The sequence below is a fragment of the Arvicanthis niloticus genome, chromosome 8 (assembly GCF_011762505.2).
Source record: "Arvicanthis niloticus isolate mArvNil1 chromosome 8, mArvNil1.pat.X, whole genome shotgun sequence".
NCBI classification, from domain to species: Eukaryota; Metazoa; Chordata; class Mammalia; order Rodentia; family Muridae; genus Arvicanthis; species Arvicanthis niloticus.
In genome coordinates this window covers 9,463,953-9,486,329 of record NC_047665.1, presented here as the reverse complement: position 1 = coordinate 9,486,329, position 22,377 = coordinate 9,463,953, and the positions used below count along the sequence as shown (strand labels likewise).

At 45.2% G+C, this 22,377-nt stretch overlaps 2 protein-coding genes across 8 annotated transcripts in view; one reads left to right on the top strand and one right to left on the bottom strand.

The window, feature by feature from the left end:
• The window catches only part of Simc1 (SUMO interacting motifs containing 1), a 46,504-nt gene extending 43,266 nt beyond the window's left edge, over window positions 1-3,238 (top strand). For all 3 annotated transcript variants that reach the window (XM_034509837.2, XM_076939001.1, XM_076939003.1), the window contains one exon: window positions 1,110-3,238. In XM_034509837.2, coding sequence (XP_034365728.1) covers window positions 1,110-1,384 — 275 coding nt within the window. In that variant the 3' untranslated portion in view covers window positions 1,385-3,238. The remainder of the gene's footprint in view (window positions 1-1,109) is intronic.
• On the bottom strand, window positions 1,963-17,855 carry Kiaa1191 (KIAA1191 ortholog). 5 transcript variants are annotated; one of them, XM_034509839.2, is made up of 9 exons: window positions 17,677-17,855; window positions 16,962-17,074; window positions 16,611-16,698; window positions 13,512-13,690; window positions 9,607-9,733; window positions 6,923-7,047; window positions 3,709-3,815; window positions 3,415-3,554; window positions 1,963-3,331 (listed from the first exon to the last, which is right to left on the bottom strand). In XM_034509839.2, exons 3-9 carry the CDS (start codon window positions 16,636-16,638, stop codon window positions 3,126-3,128), a joined length of 912 nt encoding a protein of 303 aa, XP_034365730.1. In that variant the 5' UTR covers window positions 16,639-16,698; window positions 16,962-17,074; window positions 17,677-17,855; the 3' UTR covers window positions 1,963-3,125. The 5 variants fall into 5 exon arrangements, with proteins under 5 accessions (XP_034365730.1, XP_076795119.1, XP_034365729.1 ...); XM_076939004.1 differs by having other exon boundaries at window positions 17,681-17,825; XM_034509838.2 differs by lacking the exon at window positions 16,962-17,074 and having other exon boundaries at window positions 17,677-17,807.
• Window positions 17,856-22,377: the final 4,522 nt, after the last annotated feature.

Sequence of the window (22,377 nt, the reverse complement as noted above, 5' to 3'; positions counted from 1 at the left end):
AGCTCCATTTCTCTGTTGTTGATAAAGTCCATGACCAGTAGCAACTTGGGGAGGGACAGGTCTATTCTGTCCATCATCCAGGCACACTCGCTCTCCTCTCTCTCGCTCAGGCTGCTTATACACTCAAGGCTATGCTCCTGCCTTGGCCTCTTAAATCCAAGATTACAGGGTGAGCTACACATAGGCTTCTAGGTTCACTTTTCCCCTACAAGAAGAATTTTTGTATAAAGAAAAGTAATAAATATTAGTAAATATTCCTTCACTTTAGTTTCATTCTGCCTGGCTGCAGCAAACCATGGGGTCTTCTCTGTTTGAAACTCTTATAACTAAAACCCCAGAGGTTGGAGTTGTGGTAGGAAGTAAGCCCCAGCTCCTTGTGCTCAACAAGCACTTTCCCACCTAACTTCTAATTAGATGTCAGAGGGGCTGCGGTCGGCCAGAGTACACTTGTACAGTGTGTGCATTTTTAGCACCCTGAATGAAAGGCGCACACAATACTAAGTAGTAAAAAAAAAGTTTAATTCACGTGAGCTTTTCCCCAAGTTGTTATAAAAGTTTTATAGTATAGAGCTACTGTTTAAGTCCAATGGAAAAAATACAGTTTCTTGGAGAGATTGCTCAGCAAGTAAGACCACTTACTCCTTCCAGAGAACTGCAGGTCAGTTCCGAGAGCCCACCTGAGGCAGCTCACCGCTGCTATTCCGGTTGATAATGTCCTCCTTCAGCTGTGGCCACTCACACATACGGCACAGACACAGGCACACATATGTTTTAAAAATAAATGTATACCTTTTAACAAGTTTTTTTTTTTTTCCTTTTTACTGAGGCAGGGTCTATTTACTTCTGGCTGTCCTAGAACTCTTGATGTACACCAGGCTGGGCTTAAATTTCAGAAACCTACCTGCCTGTCTCACAAGTGCCAGGATTAAAAGCATTCACCTCCATGCCCAGCAAACTAGTTTTTTCTTGAGGCAAGACCAGAGACCTTTTGGAAATGGGGCTCTCATAGTAACACGCATGGCCTTTCTGTTGTGTCTTCTAGTAGCCAGGCACCAGGCCTTACTTATAAAATTGAATTTAAAAAAAAAAAAATTCCTTCCCTCTTGCAGAGCACCTGCGGAGCTCAGTGATTGATCGGAAAGACTTGATCATCAAAAGAATTAAGCCCAAGCCCCAACAAGGAGATGACATTACGGCGCTTGATGTGGAGAAGCAGATTGAGGCCTTCCGCAGCCGCCTGGTCCATATACTGGGAGAACCTTTAGTCCCCCAGCTCCAAGACAAAGTGCATTTGTTGAAGCTGCTGCTCTTCTACGCTGCAGACTTGAACCCTGACACAGAACCTGCCTCAGAGCACAGAGGCAGCCAGATCTCTAAGCACTGAGCACCAAGAATACCTCCTGACTGTCGCAGCTCCTTGGAAGCCCTGAAGTATCAACAGTAGTTAGGAATATCATAAGACCAAACCTATCTTATTTATCTTATCTGTAGGTTGTAATAACTTTATAACTCTTCAGTATATATCTTTATATATATATATATATAATCTTTATCCTAGTCTATTCAAATTTGGCTTAAATATACAAGGTGTATATATTTTTTATTAAATTATTTATCTATGCTTTTGAAACAGGTAATGATATGCACTATATGTCCGACATTTCCATACAAGATGTGAAACAACCCTTCTCCTGAACAATCCATCCATCAGTGTTACATTGGTCAAGGTACTGACGGCCTGTTTCTGGGGGAAAAAAAAGTTTTTTTCTGAATAGACTACATTCTATACTAGACTTTTTTTATATTGCCTATGAATATGACTCTGTGGCCAGTTTATTAAAAAAGCAGGCAAAGAAACAAAAGACTGTTAAAACATTTGATGTTAATAAGATAGAATATAAAAAGTTTACACTGCTCAGGCTCCACTACAGGGTAGGCAGAATAGACAAGAAAGACCTGGGCTTGAAAAAGTAGTAAAGATTTTTATTTGTCAATACAAGATGACACAAATAAATTAATTTTTACAACAATCCTAGACTCCAGGGCTTCTCTATGAGATTAGCTCATTATGTAAACAGACTACTATCTAAAATGATTGAGCAGTCATGTGAGTGTTCAAGACCAACAGACCTGTGAACAATGAGACGAGACAGACCTTTCCTCGGTAAGAAGCGTTAGAGAACAAATGAGGCTACCTCAGTGTTATCAGAGGTTAAGCTGGGTGTGGGTGTGCACACCTTCAGTCCCAGCACTGGCAGGCAGAGGCAGGTACATCTCTGTCCATCTGATTGCTACAAAGTAAGACACTGTCTGTCTCAAAACAAAATACACACAACTGAAAAAACATAATATCCAGGAACTAGGGGTGGCGCTTCGGCAATTGGAGTGGGAACCATTTGCCAGTATGAAACCAGCATACTGAATCAGAAGTTAAATTAATTTCATGTTAAAGTGCGAAAGAAAGGGGCTATACAAGACCTAGTGTTTGTCCTGTGACACAGCAGATACACAGCCCTCCAACTGCAGGGCCAAGAGAACAGTGGTGCACTGGACTAACCAAAAAACAGAACCTGAGCTGGGTGGTGGTGGGGCACACCTTTAATCCCAGCACTCAGGAGGCAGGCAGGTGGATCTCCGTAAGGCCAGCCTGTACTTCCAGGACAGGCAGGGCTACACAGGGAAAGGCAGGGTAAGAGAAGAGCATTGTAGTTCAGCTTAGAGAGCCAGGGTCCTGCCAAGTATAGCCATGAGCTGTCCCCAACTCTCAGAGAAGTCCAAGCAATGCACATCAGAAGGCCTCCACTGTGCAAATTGGATTGGTGGGCAACTTCTATCATGATTAGTCAGGGCTTGCAGGGATCAAGGGAAAAGAATCAAGAGGCCTTAGTATTGGAAGCATTCCAGCATAATTTACCTAGGAAAGCAAGGATCAGAGTCCTTCTCTAGGATAAATGATTAAAAAACAATAGTGAGGTCCTCGACTCTACACCACTGACATTTTCCACCAACCAGAAAGCAATGCAAAATGGTTTCTCTCACCCAAGGACAATCTGCACACTCAGGCCTTAGTTAACCACATCACTCCCAGAGCCCAGGGAAGTTACAGACCCTGGACAGAAAGCATTCTAGAAGCCAGTAGGTGTGAGCACATTCAGGTCACGGGGTTTAAGATTATGGGTTCGAGGTGGCTGTTTCTTTCCTTCAACCATTGGGACATCCATCTTTGGCGGCTTGAAGGTTGCTGGATCTTCACCTACTCGTGTGGCCTGGGCACGCATCACCTCCATAGGAGAGGGTTTGGGGGCACCTTTGTAAGCCTGAATGGCAAAACCTGCCAAAGAAAACCACAGATTATAGCCACAGCCCACATAGTACCTGGGTGCCTCGATAGTCTTTCTGAAGCTACTACCTTACCAGAATCAGATTTCTGCAGGGGTCGTGGTCCGAAGAGGCTCCATTTATCTGCTGAGTTCCTATCACTTCCACTCCCAGGATCCATGGTGTGAGGATTAGGAGCAGGTAAGGCTGTGGAGGAGCCAGATGAAAACCAGCCCCTGGAACAGAGAAGTAAATACATATTCCTGTATTCCCATGTCACTACAAGTGTCTTACACCAAAGCAACAAGAACCCACACAGGCTGGAGCCCAACACCATCTCAGCACTGGCTTCCCCAGAGACTCCAGCTCACAGGACCCAGGGAGACTGACCTGGACTTCTGCTTAGGGGACGAGTGAGGGGTGCTGCTCGGGGTGGATTGGGCTGATGCAGGGTGCTTCTCTTCTTTTGTTGTCTCTCCACTCTGCAGCTTTAGTTTCTGTCCCAATGGTTAAGAAGAGACTTTTCAAAGTGAGATCGGACACAGTAGATCACTCTGGGTATCAGCCCTATGATGCACATCCTAACTTGAGGCAGCAGTGATTTGGATCCTTCCACAGCATATGGATTCCATGTTTCTAAAGAACTGTACTCTACAGCATCTCAACATTCCTGTGCTACAAGCTGTACACCAAAACTTAGGTTTCCAACAAAACCAAATCGTCTCTGGAAAGAGCCACCAAAGTGGCCCTTAGGCCTGGCCTTCAATTCTGCTCCTGTCTTTCAGTACAATCTCTGCCCTTCACAGACTTTCACAGCCAGGTTAAGCTTGCTGTCCTCTTTAATGAAATGCTTCTTCTGAGAAACCTACCCCTCTCCCTCCTTTCTCCCATAACCAGCCTCCACCTCCACAGTATTATTGCAATACTGCTGACAGGTTGGCTGCTTAGCAGGGAGAATCAGAGCTGCTGCTTAGGTCTCAGCTGAAGCTCCACAGCAGTACGTCTATCCTCCATGAGGGACACGCCCTTGCTGGACCTAAGCTGACTTTCAACAAAGCAATTTGTGTAAGTTAACTATCTATGACAGGGCTGGAGAGATGGCTCAATGGTTAAGAGCACTGACTGCTCTTCCAAAGGACCTGAGTTCAATTCCCAGCAACCACACGGTGGCTCACAACCATCTGTAATGGGATCTGATGCCCTCTTCTGTGTGTCTGAAGACAGCTACAGTATACTCATATACATAAAAATAATTCTAAAAAAACAAATCTTTAAAAAAATAAATAGTTACAAAATGAATGGCAAAAACAGAGTACCTGCCTTCCTTCAGAAGCATCTATCTTGTCAAGTTTAAATGGTATCAGCTCAACATGGTTTCTCTCAGGAGTGGCTTTTAAACAATCTGCAGATTCATCTAGAATACTCACCATAAAATGCAGACAGACCATCCATGGTGTCCTGTATCTTCCCCTACCCCCACATACACACACTGTATACTACTGACTGTGTTTTTGATGTTCTCCCTATTCCCAAAGGCACTTGTAATGGCTACTTGGGTTTTATTTGTTAAAGATTTATTTTTATTTTTTTATGTGCCTGAGTGATTGCCTGTATGTATATATGTATGTATGTATGCATGTATGTATGTATGTATGTATGTATGTATGTATGTATATGTACTATGAGGGGAAGGTGTGCATATGAAGGTCAACCTCCTGCCACCCACCTTTTTGGTAGCTTTCTCTTTTGGTTTTCTGAGACAGGGTGTCAACTGTGCAAAGTCTGGCTGTCCTGGGCCTCACACAAAGAGACCTGCCTACCTCTACCTCCAAGTGCTGGAAGTAAAGGTGTGCATCCCCATGTCTGAGACCACCATGACTTTTTGTTTTGGGGGTTGTTTTGCATTGTTTTGTTTTGTTGAGATCATTTCTCACTGGGATGTGGAGCTGACAGACCAGGCTAGTGGGCTAGCAAGCTCTAGGAATCCACCTAGTGTTTCCTCCCTATCACTGAGGTGCCAGCACCACCATGTCTGGCTTTATCCATGGTTTCTAAGGAGGGGTCCTCATGCTTCTGTACCTTATTGACTGACTTATCTTTGCAGTATCTTTATTTACACAATAGAATATAACATCTACTCCCAGGATCCATGTCAAGCTTATGTGAATGTGTGAGTCACGGAGCACCACTTAGTAGACAGCAGCCTCTCTAAAAGAACCATGACCACTGGGGAGACTGGTTAGTGGGGAAAGGCACATGCTGCCAGGCTCACAATCTACAGGGCAGGAGGACACACACACAAAAGAAATAATACACAGACACACACACAAAAGAAATAAGTATTAAAAAAAAACTGTTAAAGTCATTAAAACTTTATCACAGATTTGTGAGGCGACTTTATCAGTAACCCCAGCACCTGAGGCTGAGGAAGGAGAACCATGACTTTGAGGTCAGCCTTAACTACACAGAAAGATACATCTCAAAAACTAGAGCTGGGGGTTTGAGAGCTGACTCGGCAGTTAAGAGCACTAGCTGTTCTTCAGAAGTCCTCAGCTGGGTTCCCAGCACCCACATGGAAGCTCACAATCATCTACATCTCCAGTTCTAGGAGACTGGATGCCCTCTTTTAGCCTTGCAGGTACCAAGTATAAAAGCAGTACACAGAAATACTTGGAGACAGAAAACCGGGCATAGAAAACAAATCCGTAAGACTACAACAATGGGTGAGGGGCTAGAGCTGCAGCTCAAGGACAGAACACTGCCCGGCACACATGAGGACCTGGGGTCAATTATCTGGTAGCACAAAGGAAACATCATTAAACTCACCAAAATAAGGTAACCCCACCCCAAGACAGGTTCCCTCAATGTAGTGCTGGAACTCACTAAGCTGACCGGGCTGGCCTCGAACCCACAGAGATCCTCACCCGCCTTCGCCTCCCTCCCAAAAGCTGGGATTAAAGATGAGCATTCACACCCAGCTCCTGAACTGAAGTTTTAAAGAGTTAAGTACTCTCTGGGCATGCTGGTGCACACCTGTAATCCCAGCACTTGAAAAGCCGAGGCAGGAGGATCGCAGTTTAAAGCTAGCCTGGATTTTAGTTTTGTTTTTGAAACAAGTTCTCACTATGTAGCCATGGCTAGCCTGACAACCATCATGCTCACATACACACTGCTATTAAAGGAATATGCCACCATACCAGCCTGAGTTTATATACAAAGATCTTACCTCTAAATAAACAAGCAGACAATGATGTTACCCGGCAGAGCTATAAACTGGAACTGTGATTCCCCTCTCCCTTCCTCGTAGCCAATCACTCTGGCATACATATAAAATAGTCTACAATTCACAGAGTTCTCATACACGTCATATATAATAAACAAAGCATGCCCTCACTTTCCACACCAGCAAGCAAATATCTGCAGCTAAGGCATTCAGGCCTTCGGCCAGGAGTGTCACCTTAGCAGGGCAGTCCCAGTCTGTCTGCCCATTGCCCTCACTTTCCACACCAGCAAGCAAAATATCTGCAGCTAAGGCATTCAGGCCTTCGGCCAGGAGTGTCACCTTAGCAGGGCAGTCCCAGTCTGTCTGCCCATTCTTGCTTACATGGAGTGCTTCTGCCACTCGAAGGTACTTGGTCTCCTCAGTGGTAAGGCCCTTATGGGGTGTGTAGCCAGCATCTCTCAGTCCTGCCTGTTGTTCAAAACGCTGGATGCTCTCCTGGGTCTGTTCTGAAAAGAGAGGACAGTCATGCTCAACCCGCACCAGTAGCAAGCAAGCCAGGACAGTATAGGTGTCTTGTTCTCCCTAGAAGCAAGAAGCCACACTGAGCACTGGAGTCAGGGGTACGCCAGACATGCCCTGACACAAAGCCTCCCTCAGAAGCCAGCCTTCCCTCCCAGCACAGCAAAAAGCAAACCGCCCCAAAGGGACGTTGGATGCCTCAACTGCTCTCACTCAGACTCTGACACTTGACATTCAGCAAGAGCAAGCAAAAGGCACCTGAACATAGTATGAATATAGTATGTATGAATATAGTAAGAATTCCCAAAGCACTAAGCTCCCTGAGAGAATTACCACCTACACAGAAACTTTGCCAAAGGGAAGCATTCCTGCCAGCTGGCACCAAGCTACCAACCAGTCTGAGCATGACAACCTACCTTGACCTAGCCCAGGCCTACAGACTACAGTTTCTTACATGACCTGCCTATTACTGTTCCTGTCCTGGCTAACTATGTCCTTTCAGCTTTGCTTATTATGTCACCAGTCACTCACACTATGGGATGAACAAGAGATGATTTTTTTTCTTAAGCTACAAACTTTGCACACTACATGTGAGCATGGCAGCCGGGGACTATCTGTCCCCCCAGGTGGACTTTAGTTTTAGACATTCCACTTCCTTTTTGTGTGTACCACATTCATGCCCAGTGCCCTCGGAAGCCGGAGAACAGCTGTGTTTTATGACATGAGAAGAGTCAAGCTACAAAATACAAGTAGGAGCTGCTGCTTCAAATGGGTCAGATACTGAAAATCAAAGTGGGTCTGGACTGTGGCTGTTTAAGTAAACTTTCCAGAACTGTCCAAGACAAACTGATGCCCTCCTGGAGAAAAGTAAAGAGCTCTGACAGAAGAGCCAACCAAGGAGAAGCTCTGTGCACCTCAGTGCTGGTGTGGGTATTACTGCAGACATACAGAGCCACAGACTGAATAAGTAACTTCCCACACTTGCCAGAATGGCCCGAGAAGAAAGAAGCTTCAATGACTTGTGGCAGAAGTCTCAAATGAGGAGCTGGAGAGATGGCTCAGTGGGTAGAGGCACTTGCTCTCTTCCAGAGGCCCCAAACTCAGCTCCTGTTGCCGACACCGGATGGCTCACAACTCTAAGTCCAGCTCACGGGGACTATGTGATGGCATCTGGCCTCCTCAGACTCACACAGTTACACCTGCCTCCCTATCCCCAAACACTCTCAAGCACACAGACTATATACATAAATGCAATTTGTTTTTAAAATAATAAATTTAAGCCGGGCGGTGGTGGCGCATGCCTTTAATCCCAGCACTTGGGAGGCAGAGGCAGGTGGATCCCTGAGTTCGAGGCCAGCCTGGTCTACAGAGTGAGTTCCAGGACAGCCAGGGCTGTGTACAGAGAAACCCTGTCTCAAAAAAAAAAAAAAAAAAAAAAGAAACGAAAAAAAGAAAAAAAAATTTAAAAGAAAAACTGGCTGTCTTTTATCAAGCCTTATTAGGACAAATAATGACACATTCTAAAGAAATGGAAGCACCATACCTGGCCTTCCTGGTGGGCCAATATGTACAAGGCCTTGGTCAGTACTAGCAAAACGCCATTTGTAAAAATATATATAAATTATTTATAAGTGCTAGATATAATGTTTTTAAAGTAGCTGGGTCAGTGGTGCAAGACTATAATCTCAGCACTTAAGAACATTAAGATATGCCGGGCGGTGGTGGTGCACGCCTTTAATCCCAGCACTTGGGAGGCAGAGGCAGGAGGATTTCTGAGTTCGAGGCCAGCCTGGTCTACAAAGTGAGTTCCAGGACAGCCAGGGCTATACAGAGAAACCCTGTCTCGAAAAACCAAAAAAAAAAAAAAAAAAAAAAAAAAAAAAGAACATTAAGACACTGCTGACAAGATGGCTCAGTGGTTAAAAGCACTGGCTACTCTTCCAGAGGTCCTGAGTTCAATTCTCAGCAACCACATGGTGGTTTATGACCCATCTATAAAAGGATCTGATGCTGTCTTCTGACATGTAGGTGTATATATGAAGACAGAGCACTTTACATTAAAAAATAATTAAAAAAAAAAAAAAAAGCTGAGACAGGAGGAATGTTTTGAGTTTAAAGTCAAAAGGGGTACACAGCAAGACCCTGTCTCAAACCAAAACCAAACAAATATGCATGTAATAGTGGGAGGGCAGAGGGCTGACTTCTGGGGTGCCGTGTTCTCTAGCAATACACCCAGAGCAGTAGATCCAAGTCCTACCGATGAACCAGTCAACCTCACCACCAACCTGCCAGCCAGACCCCTCAGAAAAGTGGAGTACAGTATCTACTGTTAAGTAACTTGTCCAAAAACACACTGGACACAACTGGAAAATGAGACTGTATCAAGCAACAACTGGCTTAGGAATATACCTAAACCTATGAGATACTTAATAGTCAACAAATCTTCCTTCTCCATGAGGTGGAGCTGAGGGGTTCAGCAGCCACTCCCAGGTGAGGCCCCACTTCTTCCTCACCACTTTACTCTGCCAAGACTGAAGGGCGCTTACTTGTGATCAGGGAATTCATGATGACATGGGTAGCTTTAGCCTTCACCACAGGGGCCTTGTCTGAACTGTCAGTGGCTGTTGATGGAGTCACAGCAAGGGAAGAGACACTGGCCGCTCCTTCCTCTGTCTGTTCAAGAGAGGTAAGGAAGCACATGAGCAGGGCAGGGGAGCCACACAGCTAAACTTATATCTTTGGAGAAAGTTACAAGAATATATAACCTGCTAAGTGAAGAAATATTTGAAGAGAACAATGGTCACCTCTACTCTCCAAAGTGACAAGACTGAACTTTATGGGAAGAACCTGGAACCACAAGGAAGAAAGAAAGTTTGGAGCCCTGAGGCTTAACTTTCAGCTTCTGTCTGCCCATGAAACACCATTGGATGGCACATATATAATCCCAGTGCTAGAGAGGCTGAGGCAGGGGTATTGGTGTGGGTTCAAGTCTAGCCTGAGCTACATAGTGAGTTCAAGGCAAGATTGAAATACCTACCAAAACCTTGTCTCCAAAACCGAGGAAACATTAATTTGGGATAGAAAGAAGAAAGGACAATCAGGGCAAAAACAAAAATGAACAGACACTTCCCACAACCAAGCCTTATTCAACTGAACAGACCTTCCCTCAGACTCTAGCCCTCATCAGTCCCAAGTGTTGGCCAAAGACACTTCAGGCTGCTTGGTAGGTCTGGGCTGTCAGAGATGAGACAAAAGGGCCCCATCTCTAAGAGTACAGAAACAGAGAATGGTGGTGCCCATCCTCAGGCCCAGTACTATAGAGGCTGAAGACTACCATAAATTTGAGGCCAACCTAAAATTTGTTTGTTTGTTTTTGTTTTTTGAGACAGGGTTTCTCTGTGTAGCCCTGGCTGTCCTGGAACTCACTCTGTAGACCAGGTTGGCCTCGAACTTGAAATCCGCCTGCCTCTGCCTCCCAAGTGCTGGGATTAAAGGCATGCGCCACCACCGTCCGGCAATAGTAGTATTTTTAAAGTAAAAATGGTTCTAACAAACCTCCCAAGTGTGATGGTTAGTATTAACTTGACAGAATCTAAAACCACTTAGGGGAAAGGCCTTTGGGCACCCATTAAGAATTAACTAGGTTTGGGCTTTGTTTCTCTAGCAATATGGGGTATGTGTTAGAATTTCTATGGGTATCAGAATAGATGGGGGTGGCCTGGTCAGTTCTCAGTGTGTGTCCACATTTTATGTATTACAGTTGAGCTAGGCATGGTGGTTCACATCTATAATCCCAATGCCAGCACTTGAGAAGTTCAATTAGAGGATTGCTGTAGGTTCAAGGACATCCTGGGCTACATAGTGAGTTTCAGGTTAGCCTACAGGGTGAGACCCTGTCTGAAAAAGCTTAAATAGATGAATTTGTAAAAGTAAAATGTCTCAGGAAATCTGAGATTTGTTTTATGTGACATTTTGGGTTAGAATTCTCTAAGGCATATTTATCATGTTATGCTAATCTGGTGTCATCAATTTCTCTATTATAAACTCCACTCAAATGCCAAGTATGCCTAGAATAGTATTTTACCACTTACATCCAACACATTGATTAAACACACATGCACACACAAACATTTCAGCAGTAACACCCGATTCTTACAGCAGAGACACTAGAAGCCCAGGGAAGGCTCTGCTTTAAATGGACACCTCCAATTTACTAGCTGTGTAACCTAGGCAAGCTCTTTTCTTTTTGTTTGGAAAAGGCTGGTCTCAAACTCAGAATCCTCCTGGGTCCCCTGAGATTCCAGTCTCGGGCCACACCCACTGATGCTACTTCTTACAATTCATACCCATCTATTAATAACCCTCCTGCCTCTGCCTCCTTCAGCAAATCCTACTGGCCTGCGCCACCAGTACCGGCAGGGTCTTGTTTCTTTAGGCAAGGGGCCTTTGGATAAAACTCAGGCTGGCCTCAGACTCAAGACCTTCCTTATGCTGGCAGCCAGTTCTTAACAGTCTCCCCACTGTCTTAAACAGGACATTTTCTCTCCAACAGCTGTCTGGGTTGGATTACAGCAGACAACTAACATAAGGAGTTCTCCACATAGCACTGAAGGAGGGAAACAGAAATCAATCACCAGAAAGGAGAGCTCAGAAAGCACTCAGCTCTGCTCCTCCCCACACCAGCCTAGCCTCTAAGTCCCCTACTTAAGTACTCCCTCAACATCCACGCAGACTGAGGCACTGTGCTCTGGTAAAACTGTGAGGAAAGTCACAAACCCTTGGGAACCATCCCAGGCCTGCTTACAAAGACCCTCACAACATGCTTCCTCTCAGGCCCCCAGCAGAGTCTGCAGGTAAAATGGCTTTATGTGAGCGTCCTGCTTACTCAGACACCAGGATGACCTTCCCTGTGTTCTGGGAGATGGGTATCAGGTAAGCAGCACAGGCTTCTGCAGCACAGCACATACACTGAGCTGCAGGCACCAGCCCTGAGTGCAGATGGTGCTGCACCTGAGGAAAGGTGCCAGGCTCCCTGCCAGCAAAGGGAAAAAGCATATATGCACAAGCAACAAGACAGCAGGCCTTCAAGAGACCTGTGCTAAAGCCAATCACAAAACAAACCTCTTAAAGGTTTTTTGAACTCTATGCCAGACCTTCAGCTTAATATTGCAATACAATATAGGTTGAGAATCACTACTCAAAAACTGAAACTCCCAAGTGCCCTAAAATCTGAAACTTTTGCACACTGCCATGATACAAGAGAAAGGAAAACATCCTCGTGTAAAACTTCATTTAGTGCATAGAACTCTGACCATATAAAAGTAGTCAGGCTGTGAGCAGAGGGTATGCATACGACATAAGTTCATTTCATTTTTAGACTTCCATCCTTTTCCCCCACTCTGTTGAGAACCGCACTAGCCCCACATTCGGGAGGCCAAAAAATGTTGAGGTCTAAGTTCAGGTCCCTGTTCAGGCGCCAAAAATGTCACGGCCCTAGCAAAATGTTGAGGCCCGGGCTGCCCCGAGTTTGGGGGCCACTGTATCCCGGTCCAAGCTGTCGCTCCGGTCCGAGGGTCAGGGTTCAGCAAGAGAGTGAGGCTGAACTGGAAGAATGGAGACCAGACAGAGTGTGTTTCAATCCTGTTTATTCTTCAGTCTCTCTTCCTAGTCCAAGTCCCAAGTCTTGAGTTCCTAGTCCCTACTTCCTAGTCCCTAGTGCCTCCAAGTTCTTTCTCCAAGTTACTTCTTCCAAGTGCCTGCTACCTAATGCCTAACTCCTACTCCAAGTTGTACTCCAAGTTGTACTTTCTGAAGTGTCTGCTTCTGTCTCCTCTGTCTCCTGTGTCTGATTCTCTGATCTCTGTCTGCCTCTGCCTTTTATATGTCTCACTTCTAAGCCATGCCTTTTGGTCACACCTATAATCATGCCCTTAGGTCTTGTCTCTAAATATGATCTCTAGGTCACTTTTAAGTCACACACCTTTAATCTCACACACCCAAGGTATCTAAACCAAGATTATCGGAGTGTGCTCAGCTGTTGTAGGCTATTGTAATCCAAGTCTCATGTCAGGGTATATGGCTCAAGATGGCTGCAAAGCTGATAGCTGCTTTCTGCTAAAAGTCGGCCCCCAACACCACTCCCTCACTGTGTCTATGCAAATATTCTAATAATTCTATGGCTGGGTAGCAGAGAAGCTACAGAGAGGCAAGCAGGATTCATCAGAACTCAGGTGTGGAGGCTCTGGAGTCTGGCTCTTTAGTTGGAGAAACAGAGTCCAGAAGCATCTCATGTAGACAACACTACTGCTCACGTTTTAGATTTGAAAAAGGTACAGAAGATGAACAAAGGGAACAACTGCTGCCTGATTTTGTAGGGACTGAGAACCACCAAAGCTTCTGGAGGAGGAGAAACGGGGCGAGTTTGCCAGCTGCTGCCAGCAGGGTAAGGTACCTTGTCAAGATGCTGATACTTGCGCTCTGGAATGACTGGCTTCCAGGGGATGCTGCCCATGTCAGATGGAGGAGGAGTCATGGGCGCAGGGTCCTCTAGGGCATCATCATAGCTGAATGCCCGGCGGCACATCCCGATGGGCAGGGACATCTTGCCTAGAGGCCCACTAGGAGCAAGAGCTAAGAACAGAGACACCTGTCAATATGGGATATCAACTGAACATACTAGTGGCTTTAAGTTAATCTGTAGATAGGAAAGCTGTGAAACCTAGGGGACAACTAATCCATTCAAAGGAATAATAATAGCACTAATGACATTGTACAGTGTTGTGCCTTCTTTGTCCACAACACTCTACAATACCAGCTCAGCAACTCCATCCTGTTAGATAGGGTCTTGCTATGTAGGCCAGGCTGGTTGGTACTCACTATATAGCGTGCACAGCTGGCCTCAAGTTCTGTCAGTCTTCCTGCCTCAGCTCTACCCAAGTGCTAGGACTACAGGCACATGCCACCACACCAGGGCTTAATCAATTTTTCGAGAATAAAGAACCTTAACCTCAAGTTAAATTTACCTATGTGAAGTCCCAACTTCAAAGCACAATTTCCAGTCAAAAATAAAACCTATCTCATTTTAAGTTTTTTTTTTTGTTTGTTTGGTTTTTTGGGGTTTTTTTGTTTTTTGTTTTTTGTTTTTCGAGACAGGGTTTCTCTGTGTAGTCCTGGCTGTCCTGGAACTCACTCTGTAGACCAGGCTGGCCTAGAACTCAGAAATCCGCCTGCCTCTGCCTCCCAAGTGCTGGGATTAAAGGCGTGTGCCACTACCACCTGGCCCTATCTCATTTTAAAACTTGCATGCTAAACTCTCAGTCATACAAGACTAGGGACAGAAAGTGACTGAAGGTATCGTTCTGTGTTTTCTTCCCTCACTCTGTAGCTTGTCATTGTCTCATTTGATGAGGAAACTAAACCCTAGTGGTGAAGGATTTGCCTCAGTTCATAAAGAAAATGGCTAGCTGAGGCTTGACCAAGTTTATGCCAAGCCCTGTGCCTTCTGAGTCTTCCTCCAAAGAGAACTACAAGAAACAATTCATAGTCTGTGGTCTGGCACCACCTCTAGTTTCTAGCATTGTGATGATTTAAACACTTCCATCACAGACATTACTGACAGCCACTCTCATCAACACTCTCAGCTTGCACCTGCCATTCTTGTCCATGACAACTGACTGCGGGAATGTCCAGCTGTGACAAAGGCACCATGCTTCAAGTGTACTCTCAGCTGTGCCAGAGCAGAGAGCAGGGTTCATTTGTCTGGTTGCTGATCCAGAACCTGCCTTCAAGGTGATACTTTCCTGTTACATAACAGTACTCTTCAAGGTATCAACCTGCCTGGCAGCAATTCCCAAACCCTGCAAAGTTTCACAGCAAGGGGATGCAGAGCTACCATGTGATTATCACCAATATTAATAACTAACAAGCCCAAGAAGTTATTGTTACTGCCAAGGGCCAGAGGGAGGGCAATGAGGTGTATCTCCTAATGAGTACAAAGTATTTCTAGGGGCATGGAAATGCTTTGTAAGTAGATTAATTTGATGAATGCATAATCTTATGAACACACCAACCATGAAATCACCCACTTTGGGTGAATTTACAGTATGTACATTGCAAACATGCAAACGAAGATGACCTGGCACTGAGAGCCCTCCTTGTATCCAGTTCTCACTAAGTAAAACTATTTCCCCACTTCCCAGCTCAGAAAACCGTGGTAGAGAACATAAGCACTGCCACAGGGCCAGCAAATGTGCAGGAGACACCAAAGCCAGGGCTCACACCTTGTGCCTACCAGTCCATGCCTCCACGCTACAGAGCCTTCGCCTCAGGAGAGCAACGCCATAGCTCTGAATGGTGACAAGGACTTTGAGAGTCCAGTATGAGTGGAAGACACAGATGATGGTATAGACAAACGGTATTGGGGCACATGAAGGACGCTTCCATTAACCTAACTGGGGAGCAATTTCAAACCATGTTTAACACCTTGCTCAATGGCTTCATAGAATCAACAGTAATAAAGTCAGCTGATACCTACTAGGAAATGTGTTCCTACAAAGAGATCAAAAACTGTTTTGAGCCAGGTATGGTGTACGTGCATTTGATCCCAGCACTTAGGAGGCAGAGGCAGGAAGATCTCTGTGAGTTCCAGGACAGCCAAGTCTACAAAGTGAGATCCTGTCTCAAAACAAACACTTTTTTGAGCAGTAAATGCAGATTTAGGAGCAACTTTGAACTTCATTTACAAAAACTGCTTAGGCTGGGCAGTGGTGGCACACGCCTTTAATCCCAGCACTTGGGAGGCAGAGGCAGGCGGATTTCTTCGTTTGTAGGCCAGCCTGGTCTACAAAGTGAGTTCCAGGACAGCCAGGGCTATACAGAGGAACTCTGTCTTGAAAAACAAAACAAAAACTGTTTAAGCTGGGTGTGGTGGCTCCTGCCTTTAAAGGCAGCACTTGGAAGGTAGAGGCAGGAAGATCTCTGTGAGTTCAAGGCCAGCCTGGTCTAAATACAGAGTTTCAGGACAGCCAGAACCACACAGAGAAACCCTATCTCAGGAAAAACTAACAACAGTGTTTACTCTTCACAACAGACCTGCAACATTCTTCTGAGATTCCAAGATCAGATTGACCTTTCTGGTAACAATCCAAAGAGGAGCAAGGATCTCAGCAGCTCAAACATCACTGTGCAACGCTAAATGTCGATGCAAACTGTCGTCGATGCAAAGGTTTTTACAACTACGATTTAACAGTGATTTGTACCCTTTGCCCAGACCTCCATCCTATCCTTACCTGCCTCAAAACAGGGAAATGTAATCTCACTGACATGCCCTACAGACACACTGTTAATTCTTATCCTTTGTCACACTCAAGGGAAGAGGCACTAAGTTAAGGTCTGGGTTCATACCATGTCTGAGAGGGTAATGACATAGTTAATACTAAACAAAGACAATCGCAAGGAACCAGTACTACATGATTCAGAGAAATACGTTTTTCTCTGAATACGTATTTCTCTGAAGGCCAAACAGACTTAACCAATAAGAACTTAGGTTTACCAGGCATTTCTGGTTGTCTTGAAGCCATTGAGAGACTGGGATCCAGGTGTTTTTTTCTATACAGAATTCGGAGCTGAGTCCCTGCCACCTAATAAAAACAACAAAGGGCATTTTCTTATGCTGAACAGCAGAGGGTCACTCCAGTGCTGTTCTTTTGACAGACACGCAAAGATTTATGGCTTGTTCATTTATGGCTTGTTCGTAATGTAGAAACATAAACACACTAGAACCAATGAGTGACAAACACACCCCCAAAAGGGTAAAGTTCACCAATTCGCCAGTATCCACTGGCCAGCTCACCTTAACAACTGAGAGGATAAAGACAAACAACAGTGAAGACAGACACCTTACCACAGTGAAATGACGCTGGACTATGCTGACAGACAGGTGTTAATGAGAAGCATTGCCCAGCTTCTGCAAATTAGCAAAGCTTCTGAAGAAGAAGAAGGGTCCATCCAGAGGTTCTAAGTAACAATAAACAACCAGGTTGGTACAACGCCCCTAAGTCCACCGAAGGATGCCCTGAACATTCGACCATTCCCATTAGAGCTTCACCTGCCGTATTACATAGCAGCATTTCCCCTTGACAGAAATTAGCTATGCCAACACAGAAGACCAACTCAGTGTCACTAACGCGGACTAAAAGGAATCGCATCTTGCACAACCCTTGTCTTTAAAACCCTTGCGCTGTACTGCACTGCACAGCAGGTATTGGTCCGAATTTTTGTTCAAGTTCACAGGGGCCACTTACTGCGGCCCAGAGGACATCCGCAAGCCAGACACACGCCCTTCCCCCTTTTAGCGACCCCAAGCCCACAACTCTCCTTCGGGAGGTACAAACCAAAGCTTCTGGGATGTGAAAAGCTTGTCCCGACCTTCCCATGGTCCCACCCCTCAAGGCTAAGCCGGCAGGTTCCCTGCGAGCGGCTGCTCTGAGGCTCACTGGGAAATCCTTCTGAGGTCCCTCGAGCCCCGCTAGGGTGAAACAAGGCCCCCACCCGGCCCCCAGGCCGCGGCGCCCCAGAACTCAGGCTGCCCCCAGCATCGCCAGGACGCGGTCGGTCACCTGCCTGCCCGCCGCCTGCGGCCCGAACTTCCGCACTAAAGAGGCTCCGAGGCTCCAGATGGCCCAAGAGGCTGCTGGGCCAAGCAGAGCCGAGCCATCGTGAGAGCGCGATGAACGCTCCCCGACGGAGGACTGTGGCCGGCAGGCAGCCGAACCGCAAACTAGCCCAAGACCGCCCCAAGTCACGCGAGACTTGACTCGCTGGTCCTCGGGGCATACTGGGAGTTGTAGTTCGAGATCTGAGCGTCTCATCATAGCCACCACCACCATTCTGCATAAGCCAATCAGCCTGATGCCTTGTATAGGGTTGTACTATGGTTTTTTTTTGTTTGTTTGTTTTTGTTTTTTTTTTTTTTTTTTTTTTGAGACAGGGTTTCTCTGTATAGCCTTGGCCGTCCTGGAACTCACTCTGTAGACCAGGCTGGCCTCGAACTCAGAAATCCTCCTGCCTCTGCCTCCCAAGTGATGGGATTAAAGGCGTGCGCCACCACTGCTAGGTTGTACTATGATATCAGGATCTTTTCCAAAATGTTTTTGACTGTTATCTCTGCCTAACATAATCATATCTGCTACAGCTGCATAGTATGGATTAAGAACTTTCTTGGGGGATGGGGGAAGATGAACCCATAATATGGGTGCAGTTTACCAAAAAACTGCAGTAGGAGTTAATTTAGTGTTAAAAATAAGAAAATATAAAGGCTTAGAATAATTAATATGAGTTACAAATTGAGATGAAATAGCATTCTCTACCTTCTGTAAGGCTTTTCTACCCTCCTCTGTTAGAGTCCTGTCAGACTTAGGGTCAGGATCTCCCTTGAGAATATCAGAGGCTTCAGTTCTCCTGTTGTAAGTTTCAAATATGGTTGTAGCCAATTAATATCTCCCAATAGTTTTTGAAAATCATTAAGTGTCTTAAGGGAATCAGTCCTCAGTGTGGCTTTACTATTAATAATACGTGGACCATTAATCTGAAATCCTAAATAGGTATATGGGTCTTGTAATTGCACCTTTTCTGGTGCTATTTGTTACCCTGCAGTCTGTAAAGCTGTTCTAAGATCATCAAAGCACTGGAGTACCTGTTTTCCATCTTTTCCAGCTATAAAAAATATCATCCATGAAATGAATCATGTAGATTTGCTTCCACATAGTTCTAACACCCTCTATGGCAGAAGCCACAAACTTTTGGCACAAGGTAGGACTATTAGCCATACCCTGAGGCAAGACCTTCCATTGATATCTTTTCATAGGTTCCCTAAAGTTTATAGAGGGAACACTGAAAGCAAAACGTTTTCTATCATTAGGATGCAAGGGGATAGTAAAAAAAACAGTCTTTTAAATCTATAACTATTTTATAATAACCTAAAGGTATGGCCACCGGTGTGGGCAGCCCAGGTTGTAAGGCTCCCATTTTAATCATGGTTGCGTTAACAGCCCTCAAGTCTTGCAACAATCTCCACTTTCCTGACTTTTTCCTAATGACAAATATTGGGGTGTTCCAGGGAGAGTTACTCTCTTCTAAATGTCCTGCCTGTAATTGCTCCTGCACTAGCAACTGGGCAGCTTGTAATTTTTCGGTGGTTAGGGACCACTGATCCACCCAGACAGGCGAGTCCCCTTTCCAGGTGATGGGATCCGCACAATGTCCTAGGGGTGCAGCTGAATCAGTAGCCCCCATCAAAAATACCCCAAGCCTTTTCTTTCGTTGTTACCATAAACTTCAGTAGGATGAATAATTCCATCTTCACCTTTTCCTAATCCTTTGTCTGGGGAAAGCTCAGAGTTTACCATTTGAGCCATGATTACTTCATTAGGGCTGCACATAATCAATCCCAACTGGGATAACAGATCTCTGCCCCAGAGATTAATGGGAAGGCCTGAGATGACATAGGGTTGTATATTTCCTGTATTTCCTTCTTTATCTTTCCATGTCAGCACCTTAGAGCTTTGTAGTGGGTTTTGACTTTGGCCAATACCCCTTAAATTGGTTAAGGTTGGGGTAAGAGGCCAGGTAGCAGGCCAATCACTTTGTTTTAGGATAGTCACATCAGCTCCTGTGTCAACCAAGCCTTGGAATTCCTTTCCATCTAGCCAAATTGTCATCATAGGTTTTTGTTTAACTATAGGCTGTACCCAGTATGCATCAGAGGAACCAAAACCTTGATCCCCTCTTTTAGGATTCTTATATTTGTGATTAGTAGGGTACAATGGAAGTAACAATAGTTGAGCTATCCTCTTTCCTGTAGGAATGGTGACTATGTTCTGAATTGCCTGCGCCATTACCTTAATCTCACCCTGATAATCATTATCTATAACTCCAGGAAAAATTTGTAGTCCCTGCATAGTAGCACTGCTTCTTCCCACTATCAGGCCAAACACATTTGGATAGAGTGGTCCAAACACTCCAGTGGGTAAGGTCTGAGGTCCCATTTCTGGGGTTAATACTGTGTGGGTGACAGAACTGAGGTCCAGTCCTGTGCTTCCTGGTGTTGCTCGACTGAGTTCAGAAAGGGATTGGTGTTTGCTGGTAGGACACTGACTGCTCCATAAGCCTGTTTTGGCTTGCGTCAGTTGGGGGCCTGGAGCTGGCCCCTGTTCTCGTTTCCCTGATTATGGGAAAGGGTGTTTGTTACCTTGTGCATCTTGTTTAGACCTACAATCACTAGCCCAATGTCTTCCACGTTTGCAACGTGGGCAGAGCCCAGGCTGTTTTCCGGGCTGTCTCTGGCTTAACTCATTTTCTACTTTGCAATCTCTTGCAAAGTATCCAGGCTTACCATATTTAAAACATGCCTTTCTGTCTTTACTTGCCAAAATATCTCTTACTGATTGTCCTTGCATAGCAGCCACCATAGCTAAGCCCTGTTGATAAGAAGGACCTATGTCAGAACAGAGTCTGATATACCCCGTAAGGTCTGTCTTTTTCCTATAAGGCCTAATGGCCACTTGGCAGGCAAGATTAGCATTTTCATATGCAAGTTGTTTCACATAATCTACACCTGCCTCTGCATTACCAAAAATCCTCCCTGCTGTTGTCATTAATCGATGAACAAAGTCAGAAAATCGTTCATCAGGCCCTTGCCTGACTGTTGTTAAAGATGCACCAGGGTCTCCCTTTACTGGAAGTTTACGCCAAGCTTTCATGGCTGCATTTTGAATTTGAGCATATAAACATGGGTCATATTGCATCTGGTTATCACTAGAAGCAAATTGCCCTTCTCCTACTAAGGCATCAAAGGACCAACCATTGCCTGCCTGAATGTTTCTATTAGCTGTCTCTTTACAATTCTCATGATACTCTGATTTCCAAATAAGATAGTCTCCACCACTAAGAACTGCTCTCACTAACGTATTCCAATCACTAGGAGTCAGCCACTCCTCTGTGGCAGACTCTAAAATTGCAAGAGTAAAGGGAGCAGTGGCACCGTATTGTGATACTGCATTTTTTAATTCCTTAATCATTTGAAAATTAAACCCTGCCGGGCGGCGGTGGCACACGCCTTTAATCCCAGCACTCGGGAGGCAGAGGCAGGTGGATTTCTGAGTTCGAGGCTAGCCTGGTCTACAGAGTGAGGTCCAGGACAGCCAGAGCTACACAGAAAAACCCTGTCTCGAAAAACCAAAAAAAAAAAAAAAAAAGAAAAGAAAATTAAACCCTGTGTGATGTCTCCAAGCAGCCCCTTGATTTTTGATTTTGGATTCTAACTTACACTTCCTTTTATTTTTAACAAAAAAGACAGCATTCAAGAACAAAAGCAGAAAATTAACACATGTGAGCAGCAAACAAAACCAAAACAGAGAGTTGAATTCAGGCTGACTAATTTCTTGTCCCATTTTCACTACGTTTCTCGAAGCAAACCAAAACAGAGAGTTGGATTCAGGTTGACTAATTTTTTGTCTCATTTCCGTACCTTTCTTGACATGGCAGATTCCTGCGGCAACCAACAGATCCTTCTTCCAATAACGTCCCTCACTGGATCTCTCGTTCTCGCTGCCTCTCGTTGAGTGCCAAAAAATGTTGAGAACCGCACTAGCCCCACGTTTGGGTGCCAAAAAATGTCGAGGCCTGAGCAAAATGTTGAGGCCCGGGCTGCCCTGCGTTTGGGGGCCACTGTATCCCGGTCCAAGCTGCCACTCCGGTCCACGGGTCGGGGTTCAGCAAGAGAGAGAGTGAGGACAGACTGGAAGAATGGAGACCAGGCAGAGTGTGTTTCAATCCCGTTTATTCTTCAGTCTCTCTTCCTCTAAGTGTCTCATTCTCCGTCTTCTCTCTGCTGTGTCTGATTCTCTGTTCTGTTCTGCCTCTGCCTTTTATATGTCTCACTTCTAAGCCATGACTTCAGGTAACGCCTTTAATCATGCCCTTAGGTCTTGTCTCTAAATCTGATCTCTACAATTCTAAGTCACATTCTTAAGTTACACACCTTTAATCTCACACACCTTTAATCTCACGCACCTTTAATCTCAAGGTATCTAAACCAAGATTATCGGAGTGTGCTCAGCTGTTGTAGGCTATTGTAATCCAAGTCTCATGTCAGGGTATATGGCTCAAGATGGCTGCAAAGCTGAGAGCTGCTTTCTGCTAAAAGTCAGCCCCCAACAAATGAGCAGTGAAGTCAGGAGGGCTCCACATTAGAACTGGAACAAATACAGGAGCATCTGCCTCCCCAAACCAGATGAATAATTGTTGGGGGCCGACTTTTA

What these genes read in the sequence shown, in the direction of transcription:
- Kiaa1191 (XM_034509839.2), bottom strand. Translation starts at nt 16,638, where the DNA reads ATGGCTTCAAGACAACCAGAAATGCCTG. An exon ending in AAGACAACCAGAAATGCCTG is followed by an intron (nt 13,691 to 16,610) that starts GTAAACCTAAGT and finishes CTCTGTTCTTAG; the next exon opens with CTCTTGCTCCTAGTGGGCCT. An exon ending in CATGAATTCCCTGATCACAA is followed by an intron (nt 7,048 to 9,606) that starts GTAAGCGCCCTT and finishes CTCTCTTTTCAG; the next exon opens with AACAGACCCAGGAGAGCATC.